At 37.0% G+C, this 17,166-nt stretch overlaps 3 protein-coding genes, 1 long non-coding RNA gene and 1 pseudogene across 5 annotated transcripts; 2 read left to right on the forward strand and 3 right to left on the reverse strand.

Annotated features, from left to right (window-relative positions):
• On the reverse strand, positions 3–582 carry LOC109132217. The gene is made up of 3 exons (XR_002037474.1): positions 431–582; positions 122–277; positions 3–37 (listed from the first exon to the last, which is right to left on the reverse strand). It is a non-coding gene; the product is annotated as an uncharacterized LOC109132217 (long non-coding RNA).
• On the forward strand, positions 1,816–5,587 carry LOC104782537 (probable cyclic nucleotide-gated ion channel 20, chloroplastic). The gene is made up of 11 exons (XM_010507501.2): positions 1,816–2,500; positions 2,600–2,791; positions 2,889–2,987; positions 3,077–3,214; positions 3,314–3,562; positions 3,659–3,904; positions 4,037–4,182; positions 4,280–4,357; positions 4,485–4,614; positions 4,756–5,002; positions 5,103–5,587. The coding sequence occupies exons 1-11, from the start codon at positions 2,045–2,047 to the stop codon at positions 5,378–5,380; spliced, it is 2,259 nt and encodes a 752-aa protein (XP_010505803.1). The 5' UTR covers positions 1,816–2,044; the 3' UTR covers positions 5,381–5,587.
• LOC104705251 lies at positions 6,875–9,898 on the reverse strand (annotated as a pseudogene).
• Positions 10,168–12,022, forward strand: LOC104782546 (NAC domain-containing protein 86-like). The gene is made up of 3 exons (XM_010507514.2): positions 10,168–10,445; positions 10,543–10,820; positions 11,351–12,022. The coding sequence occupies exons 1-3, from the start codon at positions 10,289–10,291 to the stop codon at positions 11,657–11,659; spliced, it is 744 nt and encodes a 247-aa protein (XP_010505816.1). The 5' UTR covers positions 10,168–10,288; the 3' UTR covers positions 11,660–12,022.
• LOC104705252 (protein NRDE2 homolog) lies at positions 13,314–17,164 on the reverse strand. Of its 2 annotated transcripts, none has more exons than XM_019246843.1 (8): positions 17,105–17,164; positions 16,254–16,869; positions 15,464–15,993; positions 15,276–15,386; positions 14,536–14,893; positions 14,123–14,348; positions 13,725–13,946; positions 13,314–13,640 (listed from the first exon to the last, which is right to left on the reverse strand). In XM_019246843.1, the coding sequence occupies exons 2-8, from the start codon at positions 16,804–16,806 to the stop codon at positions 13,496–13,498; spliced, it is 2,145 nt and encodes a 714-aa protein (XP_019102388.1). In that variant the 5' UTR covers positions 16,807–16,869; positions 17,105–17,164; the 3' UTR covers positions 13,314–13,495. The 2 variants fall into 2 exon arrangements, with proteins under 2 accessions (XP_019102388.1, XP_010419520.2); XM_010421218.2 differs by having other exon boundaries at positions 17,101–17,160.

Consider the following 17,166-nt stretch of genomic DNA (forward strand, 5'->3'; position numbering starts at 1 on the left):
TGTGATAACACGTCGGCTATAGCGATTGGAAGAAATCCTGTTCAACATAGGAGAACTAAGCACATCCAGATTCGTTATCACATTGTTCATGAAGCAGAAAAAGAAGGAGTGATTGACTTACGTTACTGCAGTGGTGAAGAACAAATCGCCGACGTACTGACAAAACCTCTTGGAACAAAACACTTTGAAGAACTCCGATCTAAACTGGGAGTGGTACCAAAACCGAACAAGCGATGTAGCATCGAAGAAGATCATGCTAAAACCACTATGGCTGAACCTGAGTTGCATGTCACCAAGAAAAATCATTCTATGGAAAACCAGCATAAACAGAAAAAGAAGGGGATAGAGATGAATCCGGAAAAAGACACCAACTCGGGAAATAAGTTGAAATCTTCAAGGGAAGAGGTGATGAAAAGAACAAGAGACTCACCGTTGAGCTACGCAGACGTTGTGAGAGGTGTGTCTCACATGGGAATCAAAATCAACAACAAAGATTTGGAGGAAATAAAGATCAAATCTCAGCCTGGGAATTTAGAGATTAAATCAGAAGGTTTGAGAGGGAGTGTTGGAATCAAACCTTTGATTAATNCCCATTTACTGTGATAACACGTCGGCTATAGCGATTGGAAGAAATCCTGTTCAACACAGGAGAACTAAGCACATCCAGATTCGTTATCACATTGTTCGTGAAGCAGAAAAAGAAGGAGTGATTGACTTACGTTACTGCAGTGGTGAAGAACAAATCGCCGACGTACTGACAAAACCTCTTGGAACAAAACACTTTGAAGAACTCCGATCTAAACTGGGAGTGGTACCAAAACCGAACAAGCGATGTAGCATCGAAGAAGATCATGCTCAAACCACTATGGCTGAACCTGAGTTGCATGTCACCAAGAAAAATCATTCTATGGAAAACCAGCATAAACAGAAAAAGAAGGGGATAGAGATGAATCCGGAAAAAGACACCAACTCGGGAAATAAGTTGAAATCTTCAAGGGAAGAGGTGATGAAAAGAACAAGAGACTCACCGTTGAGCTACGCAGACGTTGTGAGAGGTGTGTCTCACATGGGAATCAAAATCAACAACAAAGATTTGGAGGAAATAAAGATCAAATCTCAGCCTGGGAATTTAGAGATTAAATCAGAAGGTTTGAGAGGGAGTGTTGGAATCAAACCTTTGATTAATACCTAAACTTGAGTGAATAATCAGAGATTAAACAAGAGGTGAAGAAGATCGAAGAAGAAGATAGAGGAAGAAAAAGCGACGAGAATGAGGGAGAAGAAGTAGTAAAAGGCTTTGGGCCATTAATATTGTTGTAAGCCCAAAATGCTAAGTGGATATTAGTGGTTTGCAAAACCATAGGTTAAATGCTAAGTGTAGCATATATATATGATGTAAGGAGTATAATGAATCTTATCCAGAAAGGTTTAAGAAAACAAAAAAGCTAAGCGGCTGAAACTAAAAAGTGAACACCATGTAGTAAATGACAATTTGGCTCCAATTAATTAGTGACAGTTGGTAATCAAATTTTTCAGAATTATTTACAAAATCGTGAACACATTTTAAAAGGAAAACATCTTAATTATTTCCTCTTAATACTGAATATTCAATATTTTCCACCATTGACTTGTAATATTCATGGATTTATTTCCATAAACACTCAAAATTTACAATGCATAAACAGAAATTAAAGAAAAAAAAAAAGATAGACACAGAGGAGAGAGAGAGAGAAGAGACAATGAGATAAACAATGTAATAAAAAGTCAAAGTACTGATTGACTTTTCCAGACATGAGTTTCTTTTTTTTTATTTTTTTTTCTTACTTACAATAATACACTCTCTTCCTTGACGGGGCTATACGAAGAAGAAGACCCCTGACTTGGTCATCGTCGTCTCATTTCCTTAGTTCTTCTTCACACCAATTAACCAAAACTCTCAAACTCTTCTGCTTCTTCATTCCAACTTCCTTGTCCGTCTCAGATTTTTTTTCCCCTTATGACCTAAGATTCTTTCTTTCTTGAAACCTTGATTTTGGACAAGAAAATGGCTTCCCGCAACGAGAACGATGATCTTCCCATGCTTCCAATTTCAGACTCATCATCTCGTACCAGAGATTTCACTTCCAGGAGTCGTAGCGTGTCCCTCTCAAACCCTACTTCTTCCATTGACGGATTCGACAACTCAGCTGTGGTTTTAGGCTACACGGGTCCTCTTCGAACTCAGAGACGTCCTCCTTTAGTTCAAATGAGTGGTCCTCTTACCTCTACTCGCAAACCTGAACCTCTCTTTCTTCCTCATCCTTCTACTACTACTACTGCTACTTCTTCTGGTGCCTCTTCTCAGCTTGACGATGAGTTCGTTTTGAACCACGCGAATCTCTTGAAATCTGGACAATTGGGGATGTGTAATGATCCTTACTGTACTACTTGTCCTTCTTATTACAACCGTAAGACGGCTCAAATCCCTCATTCCAGAGTCTCTGCCCTTTTTGATTCCACGGTAAAAGTTTTGATTTATTTTTTACTTCACATTCACAAAATAGCTTCAGTCTCAAGTAAATAATGTTGCTGAAACAGAGTCTTTCATTTTCCTTGCTAGTTCCATAATGCTCTGTATGATGATGCTAAAGGTTGGGCTAGGAGTTTTGTTTCCTCTGCTAATAGATACTTTCCTGGAATCATGAATCCTCATGCCAAAGTGGTTCAAAGCTGGACTAAATTCTTTGCCCTTTCATGCTTGTTAGCTATTTTTATTGATCCTCTCTTCTTCTTCCTCATCAAAGCCCAAGAGGTATGTCTTTCCTTCATAGATACCTCTCTCTATCTATTTGCTTCTCCCGTGTTGTTATCTTTCCTTTTAACCTTTTTAACCATCTTTCTTACTGTAGAGAAACAAATGCATTATGATTGATTGGCCAATGACTAGAGCTTTTGTAGCTGTAAGAAGTGTAACAGATGTTATGTTCTTTTTTAACATTCTACTACAGGTTTGTTTCCTTTGCTTATACTTACTCCATCTCTTTTTTAAAACAAAATCTGTTGGCTTTAGTGCTCCCTTCTTCCATATTTGTTGCAGTTCCGATTAGCTTATGTAGCTCCAGAGTCTACTGTGGTTGGTGCTGGCCAGTTAGTTAGTCAGCCGAAGAAAATTGCCCTCCATTACCTCCGAGGAAAGTTTTCCCTTGACTTGTTCATAGTGATGCCACTTCCACAGGTATTGTAATGTAAAGAGTTACTACTGCTTTTAAGTAATATGGTAATCAGAAAATGTTGTTTACCACACATTTCTCCTTTCTCTTCTTTTCGTATACAGATATTGATATTATGGATAATACCAAAACACTTGGGGGTATCCGGAGCAAACTATGCAAAAAACCTTTTAAGAGCTGCAGTTCTTTTCCAATACATTCCAAAGTTATATAGACTTTTACCATTTCTTGCTGGACAAACACCGACCGGTTTCATATTTGAGTCAGCCTGGGCCAATTTCGTTATTAATCTTCTCACCTTCATGCTTGCTGGACATGTTGTTGGCTCTTGCTGGTATCTTTTTGGTCTGCAGGTATGAAAAAGTTCTCAAAATGTCCTTTCATATATCCATCCGGTTATGCTTAGAATACTTATCTTGTCTATTTCCCTATTGCTTTGTCTCTTACAGAGAGTTAACCAATGCCTTCGAAATGCTTGCGGTAGTCTTGACCGTGGATGTCGAGATCTTATAGACTGTGGTAATGGAAATAGCAGCGATGTACTAGCACGAGCTACCTGGAGAAATAATGAGAGTGCCAGTGCTTGTTTCCAAGAAGATGGTTTTCATTATGGAATCTATTCGAAAGCAGTCATTCTTACCAATCATTCTAGTCTATTCACAAGATATAGTTACTCTCTCTTCTGGGGGTTTCAGGTAACTGTGTTTTTTTTTCTTTTTCTTTCAGTTGTTTAGTAGCAAGCTAAAAACAAATACTCAACTACTTTGCATTGATTGTCATATTTGGAACTCTTCATTAATGTCATTTTTTCTTTATAATTCTCAAAGCAAATCAGCACTCTTGCTGGTAACCAAGTCCCAAGCTACTTTCTAGGGGAGGTGTTCTTTACCATGGGTATCATTGGATTGGGACTTTTGCTTTTCGCTCTACTTATTGGTAATATGCAAAATTTCCTTCAAGCTCTTGGTAAAAGGTAGAAAATTCTATCATTACATCACTGTACAAAAGTTGATAATGGTTGGTTTTTGAATTACTAAAGTACTCTGGTGATCTTGCTATGTCCATCTTAGGAATATGGAAATGACGCTAAGACGGCGTGATGTGGAGCAATGGATGAGCCATAGACGGTTGCCTGACGGTATAAGAAAGTATGTGGACTTATACCTATTATACTTTGCTTCTCAGTTGAAGATTTTTGTTTTAAAGAATTGCATTGGTCTCAGTTTCTGTAGTGTCACTATAAAACTAAGTGAAAAGTTTGCTCAACATTTTCAGGAGGGTGCGAGAAGCTGAACGGTTCAACTGGGCTGCTACTAGAGGGGTTAACGAAGAATTGCTCTTTGAGAATATGCCTGATGACCTTCAAAGAGATATAAGACGACATCTCTTCAAATTTCTCAAGAAGGTAAAAATCAGAGTCCAGTTCCCACATCATGGCTCTATCTCTCTCAGAGTGTTTTAAAGAGCTACTTATGGAATCTAGCTGTATATCTCACAAAAATTAACCATTTCTGAGAATACTACTAAAATGTTGATGGGTTTGCAGGTGAGGATATTTTCCTTGATGGATGAATCAATCTTAGATTCCATCCGTGAGAGGCTGAAACAGAGGACTTACATAGGGAGTAGCACAGTGTTGCACCGCGGAGGACTAGTTGAGAAAATGGTATTCATAGTGAGAGGTGAGATGGAGAGCATTGGAGAAGACGGTTCTGTTCTTCCATTATCGGAAGGCGATGTTTGTGGTGAAGAACTCCTCACTTGGTGCCTCGAACGCTCTTCTGTAACCCCCGGTACCATCCCTTTTTTTACTCAGTGTTTATAAATGTCAACGTTTTTGGTTCGTTATGTAGCACTTTAGCTTTGGAACTGAGTATGTTTTGAAACCTTCAGATGGGACGAGGATAAGGATGCCAGCAAAAGGGTTGCTTAGCAATAGAAATGTTAGGTGTGTGACAAATGTAGAAGCGTTTTCGCTGTGTGTAGCAGATCTTGAAGACGTAACGAGCTTGTTCTCGAGATTCCTAAGGAGCCATAGAGTCCAAGGAGCCATAAGGTACGAGTCTCCATATTGGAGGCTACTAGCGGCTAGGCAGATTCAGGTGGCGTGGAGATACCGTAGGAGACGGCTTCATAGATTATACACTCCTCAGTCTAGTTACAGCCGTTAGTTTGTATTCTTCATTCTTGATGATTATATTGTAAGTTTGGTGGTTTGTTACTTGGTTGTCACATAGATGTTATATAAGATGTAGCTCAATGCTTCACTTGAATTCAGTTTTTTTCTTTTTCTTTTTTTCTTTGTCAATTAGTGACCTTCTGAAAGTGAGAAAATGAATGACTCATTTAAGAGAGGAAATGTCAGTTTCAATTCAGTTGGTACGTTGTACTAATTAATCTCCTACTTGTGGAAATCTGGAGGTAGAGAAGTCGCATGATTTAGTTAAAGTTGTTTACATTGTTTTTCAATTGAGAGACATGATGTTGAACAAATCAACAAAGTATACAAACTTATTTGTCCCATTTACAATTCCATAAGATACATTACTTTTCTTGGAAACTGACTTTTAGTTCCAATTGGTTGATGATGATGATGTATTTGGTTTGGTAGATTAGTATTATATTTACAACTGGTAGATGAATCGATAAAATATAGAAATGAAAATGTCATTCGACGAACGATGTGGGTTTCTTTTTTTTCACACACTTATTTACAGTAAATACACTTATCCAAATTAACCTTATCTCTTATACTATTTTTGTTTCTGAGTTCTTTCTTTCTTCTCGAAACCTTCTCCATGCAAAATTGGGTCTTGAAATGTTGAAGAAATATTGCTATATATATCATTGTGGTATTTTGATTACTAAAGTACATTCTTAGTCAAATTAACTACCGGTAGTAGTTTTTAGTGAACTCTTATTTGCCCTTTTTTGGTCATTTTCTGTAAGGCCATAGCTCTTTTTCACTTTTATACGTAGTTTAGCCATATCTCTTTCCCAAAGTGAAAAAAGTCAATCAGTACTTTGACTTTTTATTACATTGTTTATGTCATTGTCTCTTCTCTCTCTCCCCCTCTCTCCTCTGTGTCTATCTTTTTTTTCTTTAATTTCTGTTTATGCATTGTAAATTTTGAGTGTTTATGGAAATAAATCCATGAATATTACAAGTCAATGGTGGAAAATATTGAATATTCAGTATTAAGAGGAAATAATTAAGATGTTTTCCTTTTAAAATGTGTTCACGATTTTGTTAATAATTCTGAAATATTTGATTACCAACGGTCACCAATTAATTGGAGCCAAATTGTCATATACTAATACTACATGGCTGATTCTGTTTCTTTATCTTACTTTTTTACAGTTAAAAAAGTACCAAATACTAGTAATTAAGAGCAATATTAAATGGGCCAAAATTACAAGCCCAACTACTCAAGCCACGTCGGTCTGATTTATGTTTTCAGTCGACTGTGTAATTTTTTTCATTGGTTAACCATAAAACCGCCTAGAGAACTGAAGTAAAGAACACATTTATGATTGGAACTTAAGAAACAACACTCATGAGAGTAAAGTTTCATACTCAGCTTTCAATTTCACTAATGAGTGAATCACTGAGCCATCTTAAGATTACAAACGAATGAGTCATCGAGGCATCTTATGTATTACAACTATTTACCACAACCGCTAAGCTGTACATACTTTGAAATTATTACGAATTTAACGGTTGTAACTGGACTCTGGAGCTGTCTCTTTCGGTATCTCCAAGCAACTTGAATCTGCATAGCTGCTCGTAACCTCCAATAAGGAGACTCGTACCTTATGGCTCCTTGAACTCGATTGCTTCTTAAGAATCTTGAAAACAAGCTCGTTACATCTTCAAGATCTGCTACACTCAGCGAAAACGCCTCCACGTTTGTCACGCACCTAACATTTCTGTTGCTAACCAATCCCTTTGGTGGCATCTTTATCCTCGTCCCATCTGCAAGTTCAGTTCCAAGCTTTTCCAATCAAGTGTCTTCTAACAAGATTTATGTTTTAAGTTAAACACAGAGTCAAAATCTTATTAGATACCAGGGTTTATAGAAGACTGTTCAAGACACCAAGTGAGAAGTTCTTCACCACAAACGTCGCCTTCCGATAATGGCAGAACAGAGCCGTCTTCTCCAATGCTCTCTATCTCACCTCTCACTATGAATACCATTTTTTCAACTAGACCTTTGTTGTGCAACACCGTGCTACCCCTTATGTAAGTCCTCTGTTTCAGCCTCTCACGGATGGAATCTAAGATTGATTCATCCATCAAGGAAAATATCCTCACCTGCAAACCCATTAACAATTTCAAAGCCTTACAATTGAGTTTCAGTAGTGGTTAATCTATTCCTATTATCTGTATACACAGTTGGATTCAGAAGTAGATTTTTGTAACATTATGGAGTCTTTAGTACACAAAAAGAATACTGACTGATGGATACTAATTAATGCTTTCATGTGGCTGTTACTTATTGAAGCTTACCTTCTTGAGAAATTTGAAGAGGTGTCGTCTTATATCTCTTTGGAGATCATCAGGCATATTCTCAAAGAGCAACTCTTCGTTAACTCCTCTAGTCGCAGCCCAATTGTACCGCTCAGCCTCCCGCACTCTCCTGAAAACGTTGAACACTTATTGAGTTGGATTAGATTTTTGAAGGAAACATTACATAGCCTATGAAAATCCAATGCCACAGTGCACAAACTTTCTTATATCTTCTTGCAACAGTCTGTGGCTCATCCACTGCTCCACATCACGCCGTCTCAGCATCATTTCCATCCTCCTACAACAGAACATGCACATGTCATCATCACACACTTGGTCATTTAGCCAAGAAACTATTGAAATACTATTTCATGAAATGTGCTTACCTTCGATCAAGAGACTGAAGGAAGTTGTGCATATTACCAATAAGCCGCACAAAAAGCATAAGCCCTAGTCCAATGATACCCATTGTAAAGAAAACTTCTCCGACTGAGTAACTTGGGGTCAAGTTTCCACAAACTCACAAAGTGTGCTTATTTGCTTTCAATATTGAAAACATTTTGAAAACATTTTGACATTAGTTAAGAGTGATTCAAAAACTAATAGACGTTGCAACAGCAACCAAACCTGAAACGAACGTAAAAATAGATCCCAACTTACTTGGAATCCCCAAAATAGAGAATAACTGTATCTTGTGAAGAACTTAGATTGAATGGTAAGATTCACCGCCTTCAAATAGATTCCATAAATACTAGCATTCTCTTGAAAGCAAGCATTGACACTAGGACTATCTCTCCAGAGAGCTCGTTGTGACTCTAAAGCATAACTTCTACGAGCACAATCGATAAGATTTCTACGCTCATCCCCAGAAACATCCAAAGCATTCAACATGCATTTCTTAACTCTCTGAAAAGAGCAAAAAAACGAGAACAAATCTTTTAAGTCACTAGATAGATATAAAGAGGATCTTTAAAAAACACTGAGGTATATTATATACCTGCAGACCAGAAAGATACCAGCAAGAACCAACAGCATGACCAACAAGCATAAAGGTAAGAAGATTAATAACAACATTAAGAATGTACTTTAGTCAGCTCTTTTTTGTTGTTGTTTCTATACGTCTGTTAAAGATCAATATAAATATCATCGATTTTATCAAAAACACTAAATCAAATTTAGATAAATTAAATTTTATTAGAGGATCTATGGATGCACTATAATAACTAAAAATTCTGAAATAAGAAAAATAGTTTTTGACGACAAAATAAGCAATCAAAAAGGAAAAAAAAATATATATTTCAGCAAACCATAAGCAAAATTTAAGTAAATATTTCAATCTTAAGTAGCTCAGCCTCGAACCGTGTAAAAGAGCTAAAATTCGTTATGCTAATCATAATCATGTAGACCTAAACATATTATATAAAGCCCATTGCAAAGATTTAATGGTGCATCTAGGTTAGGCCCAAGTTATAACTAGCGGTTCCACGTAATTAGACGCGCGCCTGTCATGCGTACGCGGTTCCTATGTTAAGTAAATAATGACTTAGCAAGTTATATTTATTTTTTGGTTTGTAATTTTGTAAACCTACCATTTGTCAAATCACAAGATACCTACCTTAATGAATACAAATGAGTCACCACGAACAGCCAATGTATAAAAAGGGCATAATATTGTCTCTAACTAGATCTACGACATCGTGGTCGAGAGCATATATAACTGCACAAGAAATGGATTTACCACAACGAAGAGAGATGTCACTAAACAACTAGACCATAATTAACGTTTACCACAACGAAAATGGTACTAGACAATCTAGACCATGAGGTTTATATGCTGAAGTATTTCGTCTATTGACAACTGGCTAATTAGTACTCATCCTTTGTCCGTACGTAAATCTCTTAATAAATGTAACACAATGTTTTCTCTTGCAATTTCGACACGTGCAGTTTGGACTCTTCCGTGTGTATATATAATATCTAATCTTAATCGAGTACTTAAGTAGCAATTGCTCAAAAATGTATCCTATTTTATTTTATGAGTCACTATTACGGGTTAGTTAGATTATTAGTAGCATTGTTTTAGATCTGAATTAAGATTAAAATCGTTTCTGACGTCATTGCGCTACTTCATTTATTACATAACGAGTCCACACGGCCAAGCAAGCACATACATACACATGTATGTTATAAATTCATATTATTATGCTAATATACATATGTATATTATAAATTGATATTATTATGCTAATAGCGCGATCAAACTGGGACCTTTTTTTTTACAACGAAGGAAGCCCAAGGAGCTTGCGAGTAACGTTTGTCAAGAATCTCCAAAAAAGGTAAAGCGAAAGATAAAAACAACAAAAAGAAGGACGAAGAGAGAAAAAGAAAGAATAGAGAGAGATATAACGACGATATTTAGTAAAGAGGAAATAATAATTAATTAATCAATTTAGTGACCATGTAAGTTGAATGTGTATATATATGTATACGTTTGAGTAGGAGAAGATAAATGAGGTGAACGACGCACCAAGAACACGATATTGTTAATTGCCTGTGTGAGAGAGTTATTATGGCTCCGGTTGGATTACCTCCAGGGTTTAGGTTCCATCCGACCGACGAAGAACTCGTAAACTATTATTTGAAAAGAAAGATCAACGGTCAAGAAATCGAGCTTGATATAATCCCCGAGGTTGATCTCTACAAATGCGAGCCATGGGACCTCGCAGGTACGTATGTTTCTACATTATTCTTGTATTCTTTTTAAAAAATAACTAGAAACATCTCTGAAAATTAATGGTTGTGATCCTTAACAAAAAACTGTAGAGAAGTCGTTTCTACCAAGTAGAGATCCGGAATGGTATTTTTTTGGGCCACGTGACCGGAAGTATCCAAACGGGTTTAGGACAAACCGAGCAACGAGAGGTGGATACTGGAAATCAACCGGGAAAGATAGGAGAGTGACGAGTCAGAGCAGAGCTATTGGGATGAAGAAGACTTTGGTTTATTATAGAGGAAGAGCTCCTCAAGGGATCCGTACTGATTGGGTTATGCATGAGTATCGTCTCGATGATAAGGATTGTGACGATCCCTCTTCGCTCCAGGTAAAGATAGATGATCATTTATCCTTCTTTTATCACTCGATCTATTTTACCAACTGATAGTAGTTAGTAAAGTAGCTAGTTACTAAACAAAAATAATCAAATTGGAACTTATATATATTAATATATACAAACAAAAAGATAATTACGTAGAGATGCATGGCTATTAAATTTGTTATAATAAAACAAAACGGACATGTTATGTCACCATTTCCTTTAGTATATGCATTAGCAGAAAGATATGTGTGAATTTTAATATTTAAATTAAGGCGTATAAGCTTGATATAATGATAATATTCGTTTCTTGCTGTAAGCTGACAAAAGCTTCATTAGGGTTTCGCTTTGTCTTTACTGCGACGAAGACAAAAGCCAATATTTAGTTATCCATTATTTAAGACAAATATTCACGTCCTTCTTTAAGTTATTTATGACTTTCATATACTCGTCTCATACGGTCGAAAAAGTACGAAAACGTTTTATTCACGTATCTTAAAACATTCTAACGTATACAATATATAAACGGTTTGGTGCAGGACTCGTATGCATTATGTCGGGTGTTCAAGAAGAACGGAATATGTTCAGAGCTGGAATCAGAACAGCAATTACAAATGGGACAATGTAGCTTCCCGACGGCGTCAATGGAGATCATTTCGAATAATAACAATAACTACAATAACAACGAATACGAGACAATGTCGCCGGAAGTGGGAATTTCATCATCTGCCTGCGTTGAAGAAGTAGTCGACGATAAAGACGATTCGTGGATGCAATTTATCACAGATGACGCATGGGACACATCATCTAATGCCGCAGCTATGGGACATGGTCAAGGGGTTTATTGACCAAAGACCAAAAGAGCATTTGGGGCCAAAAAAAAAAAGAAAAGAATATAGAATTATTGGGCAAATAACGTAAAACACTTGGGGTACACTTTTGTACTTACATAATACAATCGTTGAAATAAAACCTGAGGGTTCTTGGCTTCTTAACTGATTTTTTTCTTCTAATTGTGGGAATGTGTGGAAAAATCACGTGATTTTATTGGATATGTATTTATTTTTGTTTTTTTTATCCCTTTTTTTTTTTTTGTTGGATTGATGATACTATTATCCGTTGATTTGACGGCTATATCACTGGTGTGCCTTTGTTCTTTTTCCTCACATGGGTGTAACCAGATCAAGTTAATGGATGGGGAAATTTGGATTTACACTTTAACGTACTTGTTCTTTTATTTTATTTTATTTTCACACTACATTTAGTCTTATATAATAGCGTGAAAAGCAAGTTTCATTCAACTTTTTAGGTCAAATACTCATTGTCAGAGATAAAAAATTTCCAGCTGACCATGGAGTGAGACCATGATATTTACATATATAATAACATAACAAAATTAATGAAATATTTCTAATGAAACCATTAATGGGGTTTCTAATGGTAATATAAACTTTTTAAGCTGTAATCATATTCGCCAAGTAATACAAAGAAAGTAGTATAAATTATGTTGCAAAGAAATTTTCTTTTAATCATAATTCTTTCGATGGTTCTCTGTTTATTCTACTAAATAATAGGACAGAACAAGTAAAAGGAGAAAGTGAAGGGTTTGATGAAGTGTAAATCTAAGATTCTGATTTCACTCTCTTCCAAAAAGAAAGATCCCTTGCCTTGCGATGAAGGAGATTCATCTTTCTTTTTTCTCACCCATCTGTAATACTTACGATCGATCATCTCTCTTTCTACTTCTACACTTTGTAAACTTTCAATAACCAGAAAAAAAAAAAATATATATATATATATATATATATATATATACCTCATGTCCTTTAACAAAACCATATACACATATATACATGAGCTCAGCTTCAGCCTTCAGCTTTGAAAATCCGCCATTGAACCTGCCACACATCACCATGTTTTGCGTTTAAATGTACATGCATCTTCCACATATATTGGACCTTGTCCAAATATATCTCCTAATATGAAATTTGAAAAATGGGTTTTACGTAGAACTCTAGAAGTGATCAAGTGACTTATTTTTAGATAATGTATGACAAATGTGTTGTTGTAGGGGGGACTACGGAGTCGTTGACTGATTCTTGAACCTTTGCGATGTTGTAGGCCTCTTGAACAAAAGAATGAAGATTTTGTCTAAACAAGAACGTGTCTCTCGATCGCTAGGCTAGTCCTCTTCTACTTTGGTCTGCTTTCCGTTCTCTTTACGTTGTTTGTTCTGGAGCCTGGGAATGTCCTATATCATTCACACTAATTAAATGTATTGTTGTACCAAGTTTTTTTTTGTCTTCCTATGGCCTACTTATTTGTACTTTTACATTGTTTTGTGACTGATAGATCTCAAGCCTAGCAAGTAAAAGCTGATATAGACTACAAATTAGCTTTTGTCATTTATAAGATTATGTGTGACTGTATATATAGTACATTACTGATATATAACTGCATGAAATACAAGAACAAAAAATGGTAGAATGACTTGCTAAACGATTTCCGACAGAAATATTAAGCGACCTTTTTACTCGGAATTCTTTTGGATGGTTTTAAACAGAACAAGGAAAAAGGCAAAAGTGAAGGGTTGCACAAACGATCATTTCATTTTCTTCTTCTACACTTTTGGTAAATTCTCAATAACCAGAACAGAGCATAACTATATATACATCTCAATGATCTCATCCCTGCATAAGAAGAATCTCGTAGATATCTGTCCTAATGTTTAGTTCCTTGTCCCGCATCACTTCTTGTAAATCTGACATCTCTTTCACCGTAAGGACTGAGCTAAGCTTCCTATACCCATCCAGCCATAGTTTTTTCGACCTGCCATGCCATTATGTTATGAATGGGTTCTCGATAATATGAGAAATCTGGAGAAGGAATTTTAGATTGGTTATATGCTCTTACCATGGGCATGCATTTATTGCTCGGAAGTAAATCCTTCTAGCTGCTGATGGATTGTGTGCGATGTCGATCTCATATGCAATGTAGCAACGCCATAGAATGACCGAGTTTTTTAGTGTATCTTGTGCAAATGCCCTTTCAAACAATCCACGGATTCTGTGTGAGGCGCCTCCTTTACTCAGCTCATAAGAAAGTGCAAATAGCCAAACAACGACAGATGGACTCCTGCATGATTAACAATTTAACATATTAAACTCAATAAACATAACCCTTATTCTAAAAGGAAGACCGTAAACATGTAACTACCATCTTTAACCGTTTATGCTAGGCATCCATATCTATATTAGGCAGTTCTCGTGAGATAGCGGGTTTATTTTTAACAAGTTTGTGAAAAAACTTACTTGCGGGAGTAGTCATCAAACATCATTCTCAGTTTATGGGATGTCATACGGTGATTACAGATGTCCACCAAAGCTCGATAAAGCTCCGGATTGAGAGGATACAGTTGCAGTCCCTCTAATATGGGCTTCCAAAGTTGTGACAAAGTTAGATCGTCATGGTGTCTCTGAAGCATTCTCACATAATAATTGAGCAAGAGCTCAAGTTGATGACTTTGACTTTTTCTTCCTGGAAAATTCACAATAGCCCAAAATCTTAACGACGAGATACAAATTCAGATAAACAGTGCATGCACGATACAAGCTTTTAAGTGAAATTTATTTGTTGTACACGGAAACATTTCTGATGCAGTCATGTAAATTGGTATGGAAATCAGTAAGACAACCCAAAAATGTCATTTGATCACGGAAATAACCTGGAAGAACAGAACTGAACATGTGCTCTAGGATCTCAACAGCACCAGGAAGGTCATTTGTTAACTCCTCAAATAGAGCTACCGAACAAACAAGCGCGGCTGATTGATCATCAGTAACACCATGAGACCATGCTGATTGTATCTTCTTGAGCTTCTCTTTGAACCCTTGGCGTGCTCTAAGGATTTGCATGCTTGAAGACTGGGAAGTATAGGGAGTATAAGCTAGACCACTTCCCAGGTAGCACAGAATGTGCAAAGCACGAGATGATGATTCTGTATCCCTATCTCTGCTGCTACTATTGGCTATTTCCGATTCAGCATACCATAAACATAGCAAAGAAGCGTTATACTGTAATTCCTGCAATCATAGGTGAAATAACCTTAGCATGGCTTCTGCAATGTCAAATAAAATCCAAAGCAAACACGGTAATTGGACTGATGTTTCTATGTACAAGTGCACAAAAAGTAACGTCAAATAAGAAACCCTATTCTAACCTATGCCATGCTTCCCTATACATTACCCAGACGAGACTGTCCTGTAACAAACAACTCTACTATGATCCGTCCATGAGATAATCCTGTGCACCAGTTTCCGGGACCAGTAAGTGAAAATTTGAATCAGCAATAAACACAAAACCATGGTAACTGATCTAGAAGTTGTTTTTGAACAAGATAAATAGGTGGAAACATGAAACTTTGTATCATATGCTAACAACATGGCCGAAATATCTGAAACTAACCTTAGGGAGGCCACAGATTGAAGTCAGTGCCATGTCAAAGACTCGTCTTGCATGTTTCATATTTCCAGAAGCAGCTTCTCGCTGTGCATAAACTCCACAAAGTAGTAGATCCTGTTCACAGAGAAGGAATCAGTTCAGGTGAATTAAAGAAAAAACAGACCACACAAACACATTGGAATGGGGCTTACCTGCCGGTCACTTTTCAGGAGACGTTTGGCCAAAGATTGACATGGAGTAGTTGCTACCTCACATGTTTTCATATTTGTTACAAACAGCTCTTCTGCAACAAGCACAGCTTCCTTCAGAATGTGGTTTCGCGGAAAAACATTTAGACAAAGCAAGATGGAATTGCGGAGAAACTTCATCATCTCAGTCCGCATAGATATGTCACAGCTGCCACTTAAAAGAGATCCCAAGCTGAAACTGTTGACACTGTCTGATTTCGATAAACATTCCTGTACACTTCTCAAGTTTTCTAGCATAGAATCTGGCAGTGTTTCAAGGCTACTTATTTTCTCACTCCATGACAAACTGTTGCTGGAAGTCCATGGGGACATATGTGCACCGAAGAAATCAATAAACTGGTATACCAGAGATAAGCGGGCCTCGTTTGAACGTAAGGAAAATAGAAATCTATTTATATCTTCAAATAGTACAACACTCGAGAGTTGATCTTCATCTTCTCCCTCGCCCATTTCATCAACTCTGGAGAATTCACCTATAAAAGGATGATACAAGGTTAACCACATCATGCATGTTTAATGTTATTAAGATAAAATTGCAAGTCAATCCTATCAAACATATCTACAGAGACTGAACTTTATCTACTAATGGCTCCGGAATGACAGAAAAGGCTGAGCGACTAGTCCCACTTAAACAAAAGCTCACCCAATAGACACATTTAGTCCTTTATATGCTCCAAGAGAAAGATGAACAAAATTATACAGAGATAATGATGGTAAAGGAAGTGATAGATACCAGCTTTCCGAGTAGGCATCCATTGGCTGAGATCTCGAGAAACCTCTTCTTCAAACCATTTAACCCAAGTTGTTGTATCTTTAACCTCATCACTGGCCGCGGCATTGACATCAATGCCCAATAGTTTTAGCATAGCTTCAGTATCATCTTCAGGTTTGCCATTTTCGTCTTCCATTTCCTCATCCAGACCCTCCCGATCAACATCGACCTCTACAGTGTTAGCTGAAGCAATACTATCTCCATTTCTACCTGAGACCTGTTCTGTCCAACCTGTCCAACCACCTACCTCATTGTCATCAGACGATTCTTCTTTCAAAATTTTATGCCTGTTTTCCTCCTCTTTCTCCAGCCACAATGACCATCCAAAAGCTCCGTCTTCTCCAACTCTAGCACCATTACTGCTCCAAAAGTGCTCAAACAGTCTTAATTTACTCTGTTCAGTAAGCAACAAAGATGGACAAAAGATGCTAAATTCCACTTCTGCTTGAAATAACGCTGTGGCCAACTCCTGGTAACCAGCCTGCCACTCAAACCTGCAGAGGCTAACTAGCATATCTACTAGAAGATGTTCCTGCTGAATGGCAGCAGAATCTAGTGGTTCAGATGTTGCATCCACCTGCGTAATCCAATAAATAGAATCAGACCTTATAATGTCAAACTGCCCGTCAAACTGCTGATAATAAGATTATCAATAATGTCAACGATTTAGATAGTGGAGAAACACCATAAAAAAACTAAGAAAGGGAAATAAAACAGATGGACTCGAAATAACTTGTGACAGTAAACAGATAAGTATTGGAGTGACTCATCAACCCTTAAACAGTTAGCACTATAAAATAATAAGAACCTGCCTATGTCGCTTGCTGCAAGCAGAAGAAAGAGCCTGGATCGCATAAGAATACATTTTCCTCAC

Source organism: Camelina sativa, chromosome 1 (assembly GCF_000633955.1).
Source record: "Camelina sativa cultivar DH55 chromosome 1, Cs, whole genome shotgun sequence".
Classification (NCBI taxonomy): domain Eukaryota; kingdom Viridiplantae; phylum Streptophyta; class Magnoliopsida; order Brassicales; family Brassicaceae; genus Camelina; species Camelina sativa.

Excerpts from the sequence above, each read along its gene's own strand:
- LOC104705252 (XM_010421218.2), bottom strand. The coding sequence starts at position 17,157 with ATGTATTCTTATGCGATCCAGGCTCTTTCTTCTGCTTGCAGCAAGCGA. Across the intron at positions 16,870-17,100 it reads GCAGCAAGCGACATAGGCAG|GTGGATGCAACATCTGAACC; the intron begins GTTCTTATTATT and ends TGGATTACGCAG. Across the intron at positions 13,641-13,724 it reads GCAATAAATGCATGCCCATG|GTCGAAAAAACTATGGCTGG; the intron begins GTAAGAGCATAT and ends ATGGCATGGCAG.
- LOC104782546 (XM_010507514.2), top strand. The coding sequence starts at position 10,289 with ATGGCTCCGGTTGGATTACCTCCAGGGTTTAGGTTCCATCCGACCGAC. Across the intron at positions 10,446-10,542 it reads CGAGCCATGGGACCTCGCAG|AGAAGTCGTTTCTACCAAGT; the intron begins GTACGTATGTTT and ends AAAAAACTGTAG. Across the intron at positions 10,821-11,350 it reads ACGATCCCTCTTCGCTCCAG|GACTCGTATGCATTATGTCG; the intron begins GTAAAGATAGAT and ends GGTTTGGTGCAG.
- LOC104782537 (XM_010507501.2), top strand. The coding sequence starts at position 2,045 with ATGGCTTCCCGCAACGAGAACGATGATCTTCCCATGCTTCCAATTTCA. Across the intron at positions 2,501-2,599 it reads CTGCCCTTTTTGATTCCACG|TTCCATAATGCTCTGTATGA; the intron begins GTAAAAGTTTTG and ends TTTCCTTGCTAG. Across the intron at positions 2,792-2,888 it reads TCCTCATCAAAGCCCAAGAG|AGAAACAAATGCATTATGAT; the intron begins GTATGTCTTTCC and ends TTCTTACTGTAG.